Raw genomic sequence first — 20,453 nt, forward strand, 5'->3', positions numbered from 1 at the left:
GGTAGGTGAATTTTGGTGGGACTAAAGATATCATCCATCTTATTGGACAAGTCACACCTATCTGGAACTTTCCAATGAACTATACCTACTAAACCCACCCTAGTAATAGACTCAATTCTTTTCCTTTAGGGGGATGATGGCAGGCAGCCCATAATGATGTAGAATCAAATATCTCAGTTGTGCCATCCATTAATTCTGCCTGATTACACACAATCCTAAGGGGCTTTCAAGAGAATTAGGAGTCAGTTCTCATTTCCCAGGCATCACACTCCCACCTCCATCCCCAGCTGTCCCCTGCTCCCAGCTGGGACCTGCATGAACCTGCTGGGTTATTCCCAGATCCCAGGTTTTCATTTCCAGATTCCTCTGCTTCCCAAAGAACCTCCCAGGCATCACATACTTTAGGCTCTTGCAGTTTAGCCTCTACCAGGTAGGATGAAGGCATTCACTGAGATTTAAAATAGGATAGATATGATTCCTTCAAGATGGTATTTGACATTTATCATGAAGTCTAAAAGCCTTATTCAGCAGATGTGCATTTCACTGGTGGAAATATGCCCAGGAGAGGGGACGGGAATGTCTGGTTGCTACCTGTGGTGGGATGAAGCTTTGATGTACTCCAGAGAAGGCCACGTTATTTTAATCCATTACTGTGGGTGCAGACCTGCTATTTCAACTGAAGAGTTATTGATTAGGTTATTTCAATTGAGGAGTTTCCCCAAGATGGGTCTTAATCCTTTTAAGTGGATTAAAAGTCCTTTATAAGAGCTGAAATTAAGATAAGTTCATAGAGAAAAGCCCTGGAGAAGCTAAGAAAGGACCCACAAAAACTCAGAGTGGAAGCTACTGAAACCAGAAGCTGGAAGCATCAAAATCAGGAGAGAAGGACCAGCAGATGCCACCATGTGCCTTCCCATGTGACAAGGTGTCCCAGATGCCAGCAGCCTCTCTTCAGAGTCCAGCTGTTGTCCTGTTGATGTCTAGAGTTGGGCATTTTCATGGCTTAAGAACTGTAAATTGTTAATTAATAAATCCTCCATTGTAAAAGCCAACCCATTTCTGGTATATTATATTTCGGCAGCTTTAACAAACCAGAACAACATGGCATCCTTTAACAGCCAGCTCTATCTACGCATAAATCCTGTCCTCAACAGAATCTTTTTTTTTTTGTGGCATAACCATTTTCTAGGATCTTCTCTCGTTGGACTCTCTGGATCCAGCTGGCCAGCAGGTGAAAATGTGAAAAGTTACATGGGATGTTTTATGACCAAACTTGGAACTGGTATGCATCACTTCCCATTGGCCGGAACTCACTTGCATGGTTCCAACCATCTAACTAAAGTAGACTAGTAAATGTAATCTTTGCCCAGGAATAGGGAACAAGATTGGTTAGTGTTTAGCCAGTCTCTTCTACAATAACTTAAAAAATTAGTCTATCAGTAGTAATGTTAAAAATTTTTTATCATACTTTGGTATTCAGCAATGACTATTAAGACAATGACCAATTATTCTGTGATTCTTATAAAGCATCTGTGCATATAACTTTTTTTATTAATTAAAAAAATTAACTAACACAACATTTAGAAATCATTCCATTCTACATATGCAATCAGTAATTCTTAATATCATCACATAGATGTATGATCATCATTTCTTAGTACATTTGCATCGATTTAGAAAAAGAAATAGGAAGACAACAGAAAAAGAAATAAAATGATAATATAGAGAAAAAAATAAAAATAAAAAATACAAAATATATATATAAAAAACAAGCAAACAAACAAAGAAAAACTATAGCTCAGATGCAGCTTCATTCAGTGTTTTAACATAATTACATTACAATTAGGTAGTATTGTGCTGTCCATTTTTGAGTTTTTGTATCTAGTCCTGTTGCACAGTCTGTATCCCTTCAGCTCCAATTACCCATTATCTTACCCTGTTTCTAACTCCTGATGGTCTCTGTTACCAATGACATATTCCAAGTTTATTCTCTAATGTCAGTTCACATCAGTGGGACCATACAGTATTTGTCCTTTAGTTTCTGGCTAGTCTCACTCAGCATAATGTTCTCTAGGTCCATCCATGTTATTACATGCTTCATAAGTTTATCCTGTCTTAAAGCTGCATAATATTCCATCGTATGTATATACCACAGTTTGTTTAGCCACTCGTCTGTTGATGGACATTTTGGCTGTTTCCATCACTTTGCAATTGTAAATAATGCTGCTATAAACATTGGTGTGCAAATGTCCGTTTGTGTCTTTGCCCTTAAGTCCTTTGAGTAGATACCTAGCAATGGTATTGCTGGGTCGTATGGCAATTCTATATTCAGTTTTTTGAGGAACCGCCAAACTGCCTTCCACAGTGGTTGCACCATTTGACATTCCCACCAACAGTGGGTAAGTGTGTCTCTTTCTCCGCATCCTCTCCAGCACTTGTCATTTTCTGTTTTGTTGATAATGGCCATTCTGGTAGGTGTGAGATGATATCTCATTGTGGTTTTGATTTGCATTTCTCTAATGGCCAGGCTCAACAGAATCTTAATCTGTGGTCTTCAAATTTTGACCATGAACAAGTTCATTATTTGAGAGAAAAAAGCAAAACCTCACTAAGTCATTTTTTTTAATTCAAAGGATATTATGCAATCTGTGCTTGAAGGTTTTCTCTTAAATATTTTCTAACAGAATATCTGAAGAAAGGGAATCATTTGGCAATATGTTTTTCCAAAATACATATGTTTAGTTTGTAAGCTGCCAGAATGCAATACACCAAAACCGAAAAGGCTTTTTTAAAAGGGGAATTTAATAAATTATAACTTTATAGTTCTAAGCCTATAAAAATGTCCAAACTAAGGCATCCAGGGAAAGATACCTTAATTCAAGGAAGGTGGATGGGCATAGAACACCTCTGTCAGCTAGGAAGTCACATGCTGGCATCTACTGGTCCCTTGCTCCTGGGCTCTGTTGCTTTCAGCCTCTGTCTCTGTGGAGGTTTCTCACTTAGCTTATCCAGGGCTGACCTTCATCTCTTGGCTTCCTGGTTCTCTCCAGGTTCTGGTTAGCTTAACATCTCAAGATGATGTCTGCTGGGCTCCAAGCATCTCCAGTCATCTAGTATTTTTTCTCTAAGTGTTGGCATCTGTGTCAGCTCTCTCTTTGTCGGCTCTGTTGTTTATGTCGTTTCTCCAAAATGTTTCCCCTTTTAAAGGACTTCAGTAAATTAACCAAGACCCACCTGCTACGGGCAGAGTCATTCTCCCTCTAATATAAAATCACACCTACAAGTAGGCATGCCACATCTCCAGGGAGATAACCTAATAAAAACTTTCCACTTACAATATTGAATCAGGATTAAGAGAAATGGCCACCCCACAAGATGAATAAGAATTAAAACACGGCTCTTTGTTGGTACATAATACTCTCAAAACAGTGCAACATACTACCAGGAACTCTATCTGTCAGAAAAATGAAATTTAGATCTAAACATTTTATTTTGTCTTTCTCTATGAATTAAAGGCATAAATTATTAAACTTGGATTTTATGAATAATCTATTTAAATGGAAAAAGAAAATATATTTAAAAGAAAATTTAATTTAAAATTGGATTACTTTATCCTACTTCCAATTATTTATGAAAAAAAGTTCAATTATCTTTGACCATTGGTGAAAGATGGTGTAAGTTTTCAAATTTCATTTAACAGAAATATAAAGAAAAAATCTGCAACTATGTAAAAAGTTAAAACTTCAGCTCCTAGCAGAAAAGCAACATTTTAGATACTTTTTTGGTTACCTTTTGTAGAAGTGAAGGAAAGACTATGTCACTAGATTTGGTATTTTTATGCAAGTAATCATGTCCTGGTTTCTGAATTTATAGACATGGATAGCTTAAAAGGACCCTTCCTTTATTCTCTGCAATGAGAGGACAACAGGACATATATATGGAAAGATGCTGAAAAAAGTTTTGTGCTGACATGGTATGTGACTCAAGGGAGACTGTCTTGGGAATGTGAACCTTGAGGAAGATATTCAGGGAAAGAAGATAACAATTAGTGTTGAGTCATCTGTGATGATTAGGTTCATGTGTCAACTTAGCCAGGTGATGGAGCCCAATTGTCTGGTCAAGCTAGCACTGGCCTGTTACTGCAAGGACATTTCATGGACTTAAGTCATCAGAAAGTTGATTGCATTAAGGCTGATTATACCTAAGATTAACTCAGGGGAGTGTCTTCTGCAAGAGAGACATTTAATCTATCCAGTTGTAGGCTTTGAAAGGAGAAGTGATGACTTCAACACTCAGAAGAAAGAATTTTCATCTCCACTTCAGCCAGCAAGCTTCTTCTGGAGAATTTATTGAAAACCTTCATTGGAGTTGCCAGCATGGGGCCTGCCCTACGGGGTTTGGTTTCGTGCATCCCCACAGTTGGGGATAAAATAAAATCTCATATTAATAGACATCTCCTGTTGGTTCTGTTTCCCTAGAGAACCCTGACTGATACATTATCCATTGGCAGGGCCCTAAGGCTTGGTCCAGGGGATGTGTTCCTGAGGTCAGGGAGAGCCCAACCAGTGACAGGCTCAGTCTCTTTGTCTAAGTCGGTCAGCATTAGTTTCTGTTGCTTATGACCAAGGAATGCTGGCCAATACAAGAACCTAATGATTTCACATACAAAGGAGCACATTAAAAAGTGTAACGGCCAATAATGGGCTTACAAAGTTTAGGTGTCATTAGACTTTATGTAAATATATTATTTATCAATATAATAATATTATTAATTATATAAGTAAATTAATGTTATTAAATGTTAATTATATTTATTTATTTATAAAAGATTAAGCCGTTTCTAAGGCAGACATTTTGCCTCCAAGCTTTTTAATCATACCTCCAAAACAATAACTTTTATTGTTTTGGGCAAGAATCCTATATGACTACACTATTCTAACTATGTTTACTGTACCGATATGTACATTATGTATTAACACGTATATTATGAAACATATATATGAAGATGATTTTAAGCAATGAGATTTTTTAAAATAAGTATAACAGAGGTGTGGCTATTTCTTCCTGCACTTCAGTGATGTCTCACACACCCCTTGGTATTACAGGCACGCCCCCTCCTCAAGGAGTGCTGAGGAAATGAATTTCAAGGCCTTTTAGAGTCTCACATACCACTTGGTTGCTATCGGGAGCTTATAAAAAGAATGTTTTATACCTAGTTCTTCGTGTGGTAAACTGTATAAGTAGAAGAAAAATTCATCCCTGGAATAGGAAGAAGGGAAAAAAAAAGTCCCCAAAGTAAGTAAAATGGGCCAAATACAATTAGGCAGAGGAAGAAACCCTTCAATTTGAGAGTTCTGGATGATTATCACATTAAAAACAGGACACATGCCAAATCTATGAACGAATGACAGAGTAAAGAATTGACTCAATTTCATGTCTCTTGAGTGTTTCTACAATGTCTGTTAACCTCCAAGAGCATTTCACCAACCCAACCTAACCCAGTGGCTTCTGAGCTAGAAGGCAATTTAAAGGTTGTGAAGTCTAACTTATGCATTTTCAGGCTAGTAAATGTAAGCCAGAGCGATCTAGGGACTTTCCTAAGCACAAGCAGCATTTTTACTTAGTATAAATTCTTCCAGGAAAAGTGGTGAAGATGGAAGATACTAAAAATGCAAACTTGTATATGAAGTTGGCATAAATTACTTTAACAGGCAATAGCAATCTAGAGTATGAGTTCACGAGTCCTAGTAAGTAAAAAGGATCAGGAAAATCATCTTGTCCAGAGAACAACAAATGGAATAAGCTACCAATTGAACAGTTACATGAGCATCTCAAGGGAGAAGATGCTGAAAATCCAAGGCAGAGAGTTGGGATAGCACGAGGAAATGGAAAGGACCAAGAAGACAAAAAGAGGGCAATAATCCAAAAGGAAAGAGGGGAGTAGGGCTTTGTAAAAGTCGAAGCTGTAGGAACTTGAAGTAAGTTTATGGCAATGGCTTGAAGGACGTTTACAGTTATAAAGCAGCAGCCTTTTGCTTTATAACACTGTTAGGGAAATCTCATGCCCTTTTGGGTCTTTCCACTAAGAGATCTTGGTCAGTTTGGTGGCCACAGAGCAACCCTATTCTCTCTTGCAAAAGCCCTGTTCCTAGGAAGGGAAACATGCAGGTTTCATACTTCTAATCAAGAGATCTTGTAGGCTCTTAGAGAGAGCAGAAATATCAAACATGTGGTTTGCAGTGTGGTCCAATTAGGCCAGATAACTTCAGGACACTGAGAGTACTATAACCACACAGCAAAATTCTGGGCACTTCCAGACGACAAAGGGAGAAGTACAGATTCTGTTGTTGTCGTAAAAACAAAACACTGCAGGAAAGAGAACTGAAATTATAAAAATATAGAAATTTTCAATAGGAAATGGCTATAAATGTATTCCATCCAGTAACCTCATTTTCTTGATGAGGGTAAGAAAATCAGAGTGGCAACACTTTTTAGGAGGAAACGAAAGAGGCAGTATCTGTGGGTGTTAGATATTTGAATTGCAAAAAGCTCCTTTAAGAAAATCAGAAACGTTTGAACATATTGCAGTTGACACAGGTAAGATAAGTTTTAAAATCTCCACACCAGATAGACAACTCTCTTTTTAAAAAGAGTTTTAAAATTATGTAGACTAAGTGCAGAAAAAATCATCTTTGATAAACAAATAGAATGGTACATCCTGAGAATCTCAGCTCATTTAAAATAGTATTTCACGAATATATACAACACTGTTGAGTTTATATATTTTAAACCAGCTAGACATCTCTAGCAGATGGAATATTAAAACGTATCCTTGGACAAATCATTTTACCTCGGTAAGCTTTAGTTTTTCTCATATGTAATTTAGGAGATTGGAATAAACCAATGATTCTTTATGACTTTTGGGTCATAAACTACTCTCTGATGCTCAGGAAAGCTATGTACTTTCTCATCAGATGTTTCACACATTTTGCATATATGGGAAATACAAAACTCGAAGTCCCTGTATCTAATACACCAAAGGATATTAAAAGTTCTCTTCAGCTTTAACATGTGATACATCACACAATGGAGCAGGAGCCTATGGACTCTCATGCAATTTCCCTAGAAACACATCTTCCCTCTTGTCCACCTGGTTCCAGACCCTCCCTTCTCTTTACTACTCAGCTCATATCTCATCATGGAGAAGGTATGGGACGTTCTCTGAAGCCCTGAAGCCTTGAAGCCCACAGAGCTCTCTGCACATTCCTTGGCTTTGCATGTGTGGATTCTGCACCCACAGCCACCAGTGCCTTTGATTCCATATGAGGGACTGTGGAAGATTGGTCCTCGGGTGTGAAGAGTTGGAGATACCACTCATGATGCGCCATCATCTTGATCACTAGCCTTATTTTTCCTATACTTTATTCCCCGTTCACCTCTCCCACCATCTTCTTTCTGTTTCCACCATCAGCAGTCATCTCTTTATTCATTTGAAACTCTTCTTGAATTAAAATTTTAGAGCTGAGGACTGAGATTAATTCTAATCCAAAAAATTCTTTTCAATGAGATAAAGTGTGGGGCAAAGAGATGACTCTTATAAACATAAATAGAGTCCTCTTTGGCTAACCTAAATTTGTCATTATGGAAATGCACACTTGATAGCTTTTATTAAAATTCTGAAAATGTATTGAGTGACTAGATTCATGTTTATGCTAGGTAAATCCCTAGATACAAAGCTTTCTTTGATATGTTGCTAAATAAAAAACAGCCCATTACCTTCAGAATATCTGAAATCTTAACTTCACACATATTATAGAATATTTGGTATAATTTAACATTTGTGTAATTTAATTTCTACAATTAAAAATAAAATCTTGAATATTTTCACTTTGAATACAGTATAATGCACATCAATAAGGAAAAACGTTCCTTAGAGTATTTAGAGAATGTCTTTGTCTCTTTCATTCCACAACTTTCTTAAAAAGTCTTTTTCATCTGCAGTCACCTGCAGAATGGGGGAACCCAGACAGCTTCCACATCCCAGGGGCTAGGGGTGCAGTGCCCCCGCGACCTGGAAAATCCATGTTAATGCTTTTTTCAGGGTTTCAGGAAACTCCCTAGCTGCCTCTTGATCAGCAGATGCTGTCTCTCCCTTCATGTTGGCATGGCCAAACTGTAAAAAAAAATGTTCAAACCAGCCTTTGCTGGCCTGAAAACCCACAGGGGTAAACCCTTCACCTTCATTTTCCTTTAGGGAATCACGTAAGGACTTAGACTTTTCTTGTATGAGGCTTGTCTACCGGAATGCCTTTTTTATAAGAATCCTGCACCTAAAAGAATGTTGCACTTTCCGCATGACAGAGATGCGGATCTCGTGGTTTATGCAAATGCTTTGCAGTTGTTGGTGCAGCTGCAGCAACTGCTTCGTGGATTTCCTTCTCCTTTTTGTTGATATGCCTTACTGTCGACCCATTAACGAAGCATATCGAACAATCCCTTTTCCTTCAAGTTCATCACTTTCCTCTGTTTCTTAGGATCACTGTCCAAACCACCAGGGACACTGCCCATGATTTTAATAGAGTTTATGGTGTATAAATGACAAAGGTACGAGAAGAAACTCAAGATGCAGAGATCACTGCCAGACAGATTTCCATAAACATGGCTGGCATCCCCAAACCAGGGCATAGAACCGTAGTTCTTTTACTACAAATTTAATTTTGAGAAAAAAAAACTGTGTGCCTGTTCATTTATGTTATTGAGCAGTAAAATACATATTGCACAGTTAATATTATACATAACAGCACATACATTTTATGCATTTATGAGTTACTAAACTTTTAAAGATATGCCTACATTCCTAGTCGTTGTATGTCCTCTGCTGGCATTTATGTGTTGTCTGCAGCTTCTGCAAAACTCCCTCCAAATTCTCATTAACTTCTTATGACAACCTGCAATATTCTGAAACCATGATGGGCAAAGCTGTGATGTGGAAGGGATAACCGTATTCTCTAAAGGTTTCATATAAAAGGCCAGCTTATTTATTCTCTAGGCATATGCTTTTTATCTAGTTTATTCTGGAGGACATCACAGGAATTTACATTTCTCAAAGCCATTGATTTACCCAAATGCTATATGTTGAATTGTATCCCCTCGAAAGATAGACTGAAGCCCTAATCCTAAGGAGCACAGGCTGTGACCTTATTTGGAAATAGGGTCACTACATATGGAATTAGGCAAGTTAAAGTGAGGTCATCCTAGACAGGGTGGGGCCCTAATCCAATATCCCTGGAGAAGAGCCAGGTGGACCCAGGGGAGAAGGTCATGTGATGTGTGATGACGGAGGACGAGATCGCAGTGCTGCAAGCCAAGAAACACCAAGGATTTTTGGCCACTGCCAAAAGACAGGAGACATACACGGAACAGATTCTTTCCCAAAGACGTCAGAGGGAACATGGACCTGCAAACACCCAGAATTTGGACTTCAGCCTCCAGAACTGAGAGACAGTACGCTTCTTTTGTTCTAAATCCCCACCCTCATCCCAGGCAGCCCTAGGAAATGAAAACATCAAGCTTGTGTTTAATGGCCCAAAAGATGTTTACTTAGAGTGTTTTAATAGCTTTCAATCTAATCTATATTTATTGTAGCCACTTTTTAGAGCAAAGGGATTGTGCAACCTCAAGTTAAATAGCAAGTCCTTCATTTGGGTCTATGTTAGAACGGAGCCAAAATTATTTTCTGGATAGGATGGTGGACCTGCCTGTGGAGCAGGGAGGTGTTTGTGGGCTCGGTCCTTATCAGTACCCTAACCCAGCCAGAATATTCAAACGCAGGGCTCTAAACTAAACTGGCAGCCCTCACCACCGCGCTCAGTTATTAGCTGGGAATTCACTGTCAAGCTCGTTACTGCTCAATAGTTTTCAAAAGCTCAAATGAGAAAGACAAGATCCATGCATGGGTGTAGAAAAGAGTGTGCCATCCATCTGTTCCTCTCTAGATGCTCTGAAACTCACTCCTGGGTGAAACCAGACCACCTGAGAGCTACGCGCTTGGATATTAAACAATTAATTTCTAAAACGAAGCAACTTTCCTGAGCTTCAGTTTCAAAACTGCAGAATGTAGGTTCATTTCTTGCACTAACACTTATCAAGCTATTATGCCCAAAACACCAGGACTACAGTACAGAACGAGACACAGTCCCACAGCTCAAAGACTGTCTGTCTTTATGAGTACTGTTATCTATCTATAATGACCAACTATACAATTATAATTTCAGATGATAAATTAAAAAATAGCTACATATGGGTACAGAGCATAGGAAGAAAACCTTATTCAGCTGGAGTGATGGGAAGGAAAGACGAGGCATGACTAAAGGATACTGAGACCCCTAAAAAATATTCCTGCTCTAAAAGGATTAGTGTACTGGTAGGGATCAAACGAGAGAAGACATGGCAGTCAGTGTTAATACTTGAAAATATCCACCTTGATGAAGAAGGGAAGATATGTCTGCTATGGTGCTTTTGGCTGAAATTCCAAACTGGCGTAATGAAATGGAAATGTCAGATCTCAGAACAAAAGACCCAGAGATGGGGAAGACTCCAAAGTTGGTTGATTGGGAGCTCAATTATGTCATTAAGGACGCATATCCTTCTCTCTTTCCAGCTCTGCTCTTCTCAAGGCTGGGCTTCCATGCAGGGTGGGGCACCTCTTAATCTCAAGATGGCCACAGGAGCTTCAGGCATTACAAGAGACCATCTGTGCTGGTCTGAATCTGTGGTGGACCCCAGAAAAGCCATGACCTTGGATCGTCATTCAATATTGCTGGGTGGGAGCATTTTGATTGTTTCCATGACGATGTGACCTATGCAATTGTGGGTGGTAACTTTTGATTAGATGATTTTCATGGAGGTGTGTCTCCACCCACTGAAGGTGGAGTTGCTTGCTGGAATCCTTTAAAAGAGGAAATATTTTAGAGAGAGTCCCTTTTGGTAGAGCCATGTGAAAGCCAGCAGATGCTGCCATGTTCGCCATGTGCCCTTCCAGCTGAGAGAGAAATGTTGAACATCGTCGGCCTTCTTGAACAGAGGCATCTTTCCCTGGATGCCTTTAATTGGACATTTCTATAGACTTCTTGTAATGGGGAAATTTTTTTGGCCTTAGAACCATAAACTAGCAACTCATTAAATTCCCCTTTTTAAAAGCCATTTTGTTTCCAGTATAGTGCATTCCAGCAGCTAGCAAACTAGAACACCATCTTTCCCTGGATCACCTTCTTAGGAGAGGAAAATTTCCCAGAAGAAATGTGAAGATTTCTTCTGATGCCTCAAAATCCTGGACTTGGGCTCATGCCCTTTTGTAAACCCACCAGCAGTAAGGGCCTTAGGATCACCCCTGTGGGCTTAGAGCAATCATTTGTGGGTCATCTCTTTTGGAGGCTCCCCCAGACACCTTGCTATGATGGTGCTCTGAGCACAAGCTAGCTGACTTGAAAGAAGTCACTCTTCTAGGAATTTCTCATTTACCAAATTAAAAAAAAATTCTTGGCACTTTCTTACCTAGACTCTGATTTTTCTCTGCTTCAATGTCTAGAAAACATGATCAAATCATATTCAACCTGTTCATTCTGCAGCCCAAACTCATGCATTTCAAATGAAACTTACCAAAATCAACTAGTTTAACTCCACCTTCAGTTGTCAAGAGGATGTTGTTTCCTTTTACATCACGGTGGATAGTTTTGTTGTTATGCAGATGATGAAGTCCCTAGAAGGTAACAAATTTATAGGGACTTTAAAAGAAAGCCTCGAACAAAAATCCTTATTTTTCAGATGGATGCATTTGTGCAAAATCAATAGGAAATATGTTAAAGTTAACAGAACATTTTAAAGGGTTAAATTAAGTCAATCAAAGTGCATCATTTCTGCTTTGGACTATATAAAAAGCTAAACAACCAGAGTAGGCCCCTTAGCTTTTACCAAATATTTTCTTTAAAAGTGATAGCAGCTGGCAATTTAAAGAGAAAAGACACACAGGAAATACGTATGATTAAAATATATATGTCAGAGTGAGACTGCCCTCTGTTTGGACAAATCTTGAGAATAAGCATGCTCTTATATTGCTGATAATATTTCAAATTGGTAGAATTTTTCTAGCGGTAAAAGGCATAGTAAGAAAATCATAGGTAGCATTTATTTTGTCGTGCACCCCGCTAAAGCATTTGCATACCTCATCTTACACCAACCCCCTTAGCATGTGAATATACTTTTACCCAATGATTTTACCTCAACTACTTTTTCTTAGGAAAACATTGATGATATAAAGGAGAATTTAATTATAGGGATGTACCCATCTGAGAGCACTGCAAGAAATGGTAGAAATTTAGTAATAACCTCAATAACCCAAAATAGAACATGTTCGTAAACCCAAATCGAATATAGGTGAAGCAGGTTAAAAATTGTATATACACTATATTATATACATATAACCCCACACATAGTTATACTTGCACATGCATAAAAAAATCTGAAAGGGTATTCAATATTGATATTGCTTATCTCTGGGTAAGAAGATACAATATCAATTTTATTTTTACCTGTTGCTTATCTGCATGTTTTGGTTGGTCTGCATGATTATGTATTGCTTGTTAAAGAAAATTAAAATGTAATATTTAAGAGGAAAAAAAGTGTTGATCTCAATAGAAGAAAACATTCTACGTACTTCTTTGAAATAACAGTGTTACCAGATAAAGGCTGTGGTTTCTTTAGCGGGATGCACTCAATAACCAATTCCGGAGACACCAGGGTTCAAAGAGAGAAAGAGTTTGTTACCAGGCACGTAGTAGGAGAGCAGATGGCCTACCAGCCCAAAATCTGTCTCCCTGAACTGCAGTAGTTCTGATAGTTTCATTAGAGAAAAGATGGGCAGGGTTTAGGATAATGAGCACAGGGGCCCCAGATGATGGAATTAGAGGTGATCTGATGATTGAGCGTGTGCAGATTCATTCCATGCCTAGTCACAGAATGTGTGTAAGAAAATGGCAAAATGAGGTATAGGTGACTTGCAGGTTAAAGTCTAAGCTATGGCACATGCCAGTTGGGTCCACTTAGATTAGATTCAGTCTTGGTTACCAAGACAACTTTGGACTTGGGGTGGGTTAGTTCTGGGCTGACCCAAGACCTTTCATTAATAAAAATTAGGGGCTGTCTTTAGTGATGACAAGTCTTTGAGGTTGAAAAATAGGAAACTGGGTACAAATGAAGGTTCATCACAAGGTTTTCGCAATCACAGGGGCAGAGGATAGGGGCCATACAATCATTATCAGAGATTAAGGCAGGTGGATTATAATTTAGGGATTTCAGGAATTTTCCTCTGTCTGTTCTGATATACCAGAAAGCAAAAAGGAATATCTATCTAATGATTCAGGAATCAAAATCATCCCTTAAATCCTAATTTCTTGGTTACAATAGCAAATAAAAACCTGATCTTTAATAAAAACAAAAACAAACAGAAAAAACCCACATTTTCTACCTTCCTCATTATCACAACCTCAGAGACACACTTAGGAGGTCATAATCCCAGGTTCTGCTGATAACCAGGGGGCTGGATTTCTAATGGAGAAAGGAATTAGCTATGCTAAACACTCCATAGTTTGCACAGACTCTTGTGTCAATAAATGCTGAAGTAGTAAGTACTATTTTTCTAAAAAGACGATCTACATTTTTATTTAACTTGAACTGCCTCATCATTAATGCATAAACAACTTAAGCTGTCTTACCGTCAATGCTTCGTGTAAAATATAGGCAATTATGGGCTCGCTCATCCTTTCGCCACGCTTCAGAAATCCTTTCACAAGGTCAGTCACTGAACCTCCATTGCACAGCTATACAAAAAGATTTCAAGATGGAGATTAAAACGGATAGGACACTTTTAAGTTCTTGCTACAAAAGGCTTTCCGTAATATTAATTTTTTTTTTGTAATTTGTGGTTGATTACTCCATCATCTTTATGGTCATGACTGAAATGAACATATTAACTTCTGCTTGTGTACAAGTAATTATGAGAACACAACTTTCATACGAATTAACTTTTAGAGGACAATTTGGAGAAGCACTGGGCTTGAGTTTTTAAACTCGGGGATAGGAATGACGATTCTACGAATTACTTCCAAATTTTAGGATTGAGAGCTTATGGACATTATTGATTCCTGATAGTTTAATTAATAGTGCAATAGATTCTATGACTTCACTACACAGCTATATACATCTTATATGTGCTTTAGTTTTAAAGCATGTCCCCCTTATGGAAAAGTTACACCATACACTGAAGTAAGGATGACAAGCAATACTTTAGAAAACTATTTTAAAACTCATTTTTTCTAGACTCGTTAGCCTCCTCCCTCCACATTCCCCCAAAGCAAGGGGATTCCATATGGAAAAATGAAAAGAAGGAACAAGGTAGGGGAATTTTTCACATCTGGGTTCTCCAATATCAGGTAACATCAAACCCAAAGAAAATTTTATAAGGAGCTGCATGTTTGCCAGACAGAGAAACCAGGCCAGGGATGTTGATACTAGCCATAGAAGTGGTGAGGGTGATAACTGGATAAATTGTCCTGGACCAAGACGAGGTCCCAAGGAAGCCTTGAGCCCCTGAGCTCCTGAGCCCAGATCCCAGGACCTGTGCACTCACCCGCTGTGCTCTGTGATTCCCCCATGGCCTTTGTGGAATATTGTTTCTCTAAGAGCATGTTTCATGATCTAACCACAGTCTTACCAATAAGCCCCATTTATAACTGGGTTTTTCTACAGTCAAGGAAAACTTCACTCAGCTCATAGAGGAGTTGGTGCAGCCCTCCCATTCCAGGACCTGCATTTTTTCTCTATCAGGATGGGGAACGTCCTTTCAGCTGGATGAAGAGCAGCGCTCAGCTGCCCTGGCAGCAGAAAACAGGGTCAGCCTACCTCCCACTGAGCCCAGGATGCTCAGTTCACAAAATTGCCCACCATGACTGAAAAGAAATGCAGAGTCCTTTGCATCACAAGGCACTTATATAAAAGAACTTAAGTTTTAGGATGAGTTCTAAATGTCTTAAAAATCATTGCAGGTAGGTCAAACTTACTGTCTTATTTTTCCAAATTGTGGCCTCTTTGTAGCTGCACCTTCCACAGCTGTACGATGCTAATGTAAAGCTGGCACATCGCCCAGTTATAAAGGACAGTTAAACGGGAGACGAAACACGAGCTAGGAAGAACTAATGCAGCTGTATAATCTGCTCTTAAAAATTCAAACTTCACTGACTTCCTGTAACATAGTTTTATTTGAAATGCAGATTTCCCCCCACCTAGTAAAGTTTAGAATACAGGATTCTTTGAACTATATATTTTACTTTCTTTGAAAGTAAGGTATATTGAGGTATGTGTCCATTTGAAAGATTATGTACCCTAGAAAAGCCATGTTTTAATCCTGATCCAATCTTGTGGGAGCAGCCATTTCTTTTAATCCCTATTCAGCACTATTGGTTGGAAACGCAATTAGATTATCTTCATAGAGATGTGACCCATCTGATTGTGGGTGGTAACTTTTGATTAGACGGTGTCATGGTTAGGGACAGGTGTCAACTTGGCCAAGTTGTGGTACCTGTTCATCTGATTGGGCAAGCGCTGGCCTGTCTGTTGCAATGAGGACATTTCATGGGATTAGGTCATGATCACGTTAGCTACATCCACAGCTGATTCCATTTGTAATCAGCCAAAGGGGAGTGTCTTCTGCAATTAGTGATGCTAAATCCAATCATGGGAAGCCTTTTAAGGAGGACTCAGAGGAGACAGATTCCTTTCCTGCTTTGGCTGGTGAGCCTCTCCTGTGGAGTTCGTCCAGGCCATCCATTGGAGTCATCGGCTTCGCAGCCTGCCCTGTGGATTTTGGACTCTGCGTTCCTACGGTCACGTGAGACACTTTCATAAATTTTATATTTGCAAGTGTTCCCTGTTGGTTCTGTTTCTCTAGAGAACCCTAACTAATACATCTTGGTACCGGGGGTGGTTCTTAAGGAACAGAATCTTAAAATGGGTTTTTATGAATGGTTTTCTACTCTGACTGGGCTCAGAGACACTAAGGACTCTGATTCCCGTAATCAGAATGAAACTCCCAATCCATGGACTGAGTTGGCAAAGGAGATAGTCAAAATATCATCATTCGATTCTCCTAATGCTTCGCTTATACGAAGCCAGACTCTGGGGGATAATGTTTTTGACACCTTTACAGAGTTTTGTAGGAATAAGAGTTATAGGGATGTTGGTTGGTTGTTATTAGATACACTGTCTACATTAAAGGGTGAAAGGGATGGGCTTAAGGCTTCAAACAAGAAGCTTAAGTGCCGTCTGAAAGATGTAGAGGTTTCTATGAGTATCCTGAAGGAAAATTTTATTTCCTGTAGCCGTAGACTTGAGATCTCTGAAAATCAGACTCAGAATCTTATTGTTAGAGTAGCAACTTTACAACGTAAACTGAAATCTCAGTCTTGCATGGTGTCTGCCGTTAAAGTGAGGGCATTGATTGGAAAGGAGTGGGACCCTGAAAAATGGGATGGTGACATATGGATTGATAATGATGTTGGGGGTGAGGTTGAAACCCTAGACCATGCTGAGCCTTCTTTAGATAACCCTGTAATAGTCTGCCCTGAGGACATAGCCGCCCCACCTCCAGCCTGCCTTGAGGAGTTGGCCACCCAACCTCCTCCTGAAGGGATTAGCCCTAGAGTTATTAATCCTGTTTCACCAGATGAAACTGCAAATGAAAGCCCTGAAGCAAATGGCTTGGAAGATATTTCTAATTCTTTTCATGACCCACCCCCACCACCCCTCATTTCTTCTAGACCTATAACTAGACTAAAGTCCCAACAGGCCCCTAAAGGTGAGGTACAAAGTATCACACATGAGGAGGTACATTATACTCCAAAAGTACTGTGTGAGTTTTCCAATTTATATAGACAGAAATCAGGGGAATATGTGTGGCAATGGATTTTAAGAGTGTGGGATAATGGTGGGAGGAACATAAGGCTGGATCAGGCTGAATTTATTGATATGGGCCCACTAAGCAGAGATTCTGCATTCAATGTTATAGCTAGAGCAGTTAGAAAAGGTGTTAACAGCTTGTTTGGGTGGTTGGTTGAAACATGGATCAAAAGGTGGCCAACATTACCTGAGGTTGAAATGCCAGAACTGCCCTGGTATAATGTAGATGAGGGGATCCAGAGGCTTAGAGAGATTGGGATGTTAGAGTGGATTTATCATGCAAAGCCTGCTCTTACACCCCAGGAATGTCCAGAGGATGCACCTTTTACCAGAACAGTGAGAAATAAATTTGTGAGACTAGCACCATCATCCCTCAAGAGCTCTGTGGTTGCACTTCTCTGTAGGTCAGATATTACTGTAGGAACTGCTGTCATTGAGCTGGAATCCTTAAACACAATGGGGATGACAGGATCCCGAGTTGGCAGAAGCCAGGTGGCAGCACTTAATCACCAAAGACAGGGTAGACGTGGGTATTATAATAGACCACAAACTCAAAGGAGGCATCAAAATTACATGACACGCAGAGATTTGTGGCATTGGCTAGTAAATCATGGGGTGCCTAGAAATACAATAGAAGGGCAGCCTACTAAATTCTTGTTGGAGCTGTATAAACAAAAGAGTTCTAGGTCAAGGGAACAGAAGTCTAACCTGAATTACAAAAACACAGAGTCACGGCCCCTTAAACAATTTCCAGACTTGAAACAGTTTACAGACCCTGAGCCCCTTGAATGAAGGGGAGGCCAGGTCCCTATGGGGAAGAAACCTGTTACACTGCCACAAATTTATACTGTTAACCTTCCTCTAAGTCTTCCCCAAGGAGACCGACGGCCTTTTACCAGGGTAACTGTGCATTGGGGAAAAGGAAATGATCAGATATTTCGGGGATTATTAGACACTGGTTCAGAAGTGACATTAATTCCAGGGGACCCAAAACATCACTCTGGACCACCAGTCAGAGTGGGGGCTTATGGAGGCCAGGTGATCAATGGAGTTTTAGCTCAGGTCCGTCTCACAGTGGGTCCAGTGGGCCCCCGGACCCATCCTGTAGTTATTTCCCCAGTTCCGGAATGTATAATTGGCATAGACATACTGAGCAACTGGCAGAATCCCCACGTTGGTTCTCTAACTCGTGCAGTGAGGGCTATTATGGTGGGAAAGGCCAAGTGGAAGCCACTAGAACTGCCCCTACCAAGCAAAATAGTAAATCAAAAGCAATACCGTATTCCTGGAGGGATTGCAGAGATTACTGCCACTCTTAAGGACTTGAAAGATGCAGGGGTGGTGATTCCCACCACATCCCCGTTCAACTCTCCTATTTGGCCTGTGCAGAAAACAGATGGGTCTGAAGAATGACAGTGGATTATCGTAAACTCAACCAGGTGGTAACTCCAATTGCAGCTGCTGTTCCAGATGTAGTATCATTGCTTGAGCAAATCAATACATCCCCTGGTACCTGGTATGCAGCTATTGATCTGGCAAATGCTTTTTTCTCAATAGCTATTAGTAAGGACCACCAGAAACAGTTTGCTTTCAGCTGGCAAGGTCAGCAATATACTTTCACTGTCCTACCTCAGGGGTATATCAACTCTCCAGCCCTATGTCATAATCTTGTTCGCAGAGACCTTGATCGTTTCTGCCTCCCACAAGACATCACACTGGTCCATTATATTGATGATATCATGTTGATTGGACCTAGTGAGCAAGAAGTAGCAACTACTCTAGATTTACTGGTAAGGCATTTGCGTGTCAGAGGATGGGAGATAAATCCAACAAAAATACAGGGGCCTTCCACCTCAGTAAAATTTCTAGGTGTCCAGTGGTGTGGGGCATGTCGAGATATCCCTTCTAAGGTGAAGGATAAATTGCTGCATCTGGCCCCTCCCACAACCAAAAAAGAGGCACAACGCCTAGTGGGTCTTTTTGGATTTTGGCGACAACATATTCCTCATTTGGGTGTGCTACTCCGGCCCATTTATCGAGTGACCAGAAAAGCTGCTAATTTTGAGTGGGGACCTGAACAAGAGGAGGCTCTGCGACAGGTCCAGGCTGCTGTGCAAGCTGCTCTGCCACTTGGGCCATATAATCCAGCAGATCCAATGGTGCTGGAAGTGTCAGTGGCAAATAGAGATGCTGTCTGGAGCCTTTGGCAGGCCCCTATAGGAGAATCACAACGCAGACCCTTAGGATTTTGGAGCAAAGCCTTACCATGCTGCAGATAACTACTCTCCTTTTGAGAAACAGCTTTTGGCCTGCTACTGGGCCTTAGTAGAGACTAAACGCTTAACCATGGGCCACCAAGTTACCATGAGACCTGAGTTGCCTATCATGAGTTGGGTGTTGTCTGACCCACCAAGCCATAAAGTTGGGCGTGCACAGCAGCACTCTATTGTAAAGTGGAAATGGTATATACGAGATAGAGCCAGAGCAGGTCCTGAAGGCATGAGTAAGTTACATGAAGAAGTGGCACAAATGCCCATGGTTTCCACTCCTGCTGCCACATTACCTTCTCTTTCCCAGACCAGAGCTATGGCCTCTTGGGGAGTTCCTTACAGTGAATTGACTGAAGAAGAGAAAACTCGGGCCTGGTTTACAGATGGTTCAGCACGATATGCAGGTACCACCCGAAAGTGGACAGCTGCAGCATTACAACCCCTTTCTGGGGTGTCCTTGAAGGACAGTGGTGAGGGGAAATCCTCCCAGTGGGCAGAACTTCGAGCAGTGCACCTGGTTGTTCATTTTGCTTGGAAGGAAAACTGGCCAGAGGTGCGTTTGTATACTGACTCATGGGCTGTTGCTAATGGTTTGGCTGGATGGTCAGGGACTTGGAAAGACCATAATTGGAAAATTGGTGACAAAGAGGTCTGGGGAAGAAGTATGTGGATAGACCTTTCTGAGTGGGCTAAAAACATGAAGATATTTGTGTCCCATGTGAATGCACACCAGAGGGTGACTTCAGCAGAGGAAGATTTTAATAATCAAGTGGATAAGATGACCCGTTCTATGGATACCAGTCAGCCTCTTTCCCCAGCAACTCCTGTTATTGCCCAATGGGCTCATGAACAAAGTGGTCATGGTGGTAGGGATGGAGGTTATGCATGGGCTCAGCAACATGGACTTCCACTCACCAAGGCTGACCTGGCTACAGCCACTGCTGAGTGCCCAATCTGCCAGCAGCAGAGACCCACACTCAGCCCCCGATATGGCACCATTCCCCGAGGTGACCAGCCAGCTACATGGTGGCAGGTTGATTACATTGGACCACTCCCTTCATGGAAGGGGCAGCGATTTGTTCTAACTGGAATAGACACATACTCTGGATATGGGTTTGCTTTCCCTGCACGCAATGCTTCTGCCAAAACTACTATCCGTGGGCTTACAGAATGCCT

General features: G+C 40.5%; 1 protein-coding gene across 1 annotated transcript in view; it reads right to left on the reverse strand.

Annotated features, from left to right (window-relative positions):
• MYO3A (myosin IIIA) overlaps nt 1-20,453 on the reverse strand; it is a 241,079-nt gene that overhangs the window by 190,864 nt on the left and 29,762 nt on the right. Inside the window, exons 3-4 of the mRNA XM_077153504.1 lie at nt 13,770-13,874; nt 11,659-11,758 (exon numbers count right to left, since the gene is read on the reverse strand). Coding sequence (XP_077009619.1) covers nt 11,659-11,758; nt 13,770-13,874 — 205 coding nt within the window. The remainder of the gene's footprint in view (nt 1-11,658; nt 11,759-13,769; nt 13,875-20,453) is intronic.

This window comes from Tamandua tetradactyla, chromosome 1, assembly GCF_023851605.1.
Source record: "Tamandua tetradactyla isolate mTamTet1 chromosome 1, mTamTet1.pri, whole genome shotgun sequence".
In the NCBI taxonomy this organism is placed as follows: Eukaryota; Metazoa; Chordata; class Mammalia; order Pilosa; family Myrmecophagidae; genus Tamandua; species Tamandua tetradactyla.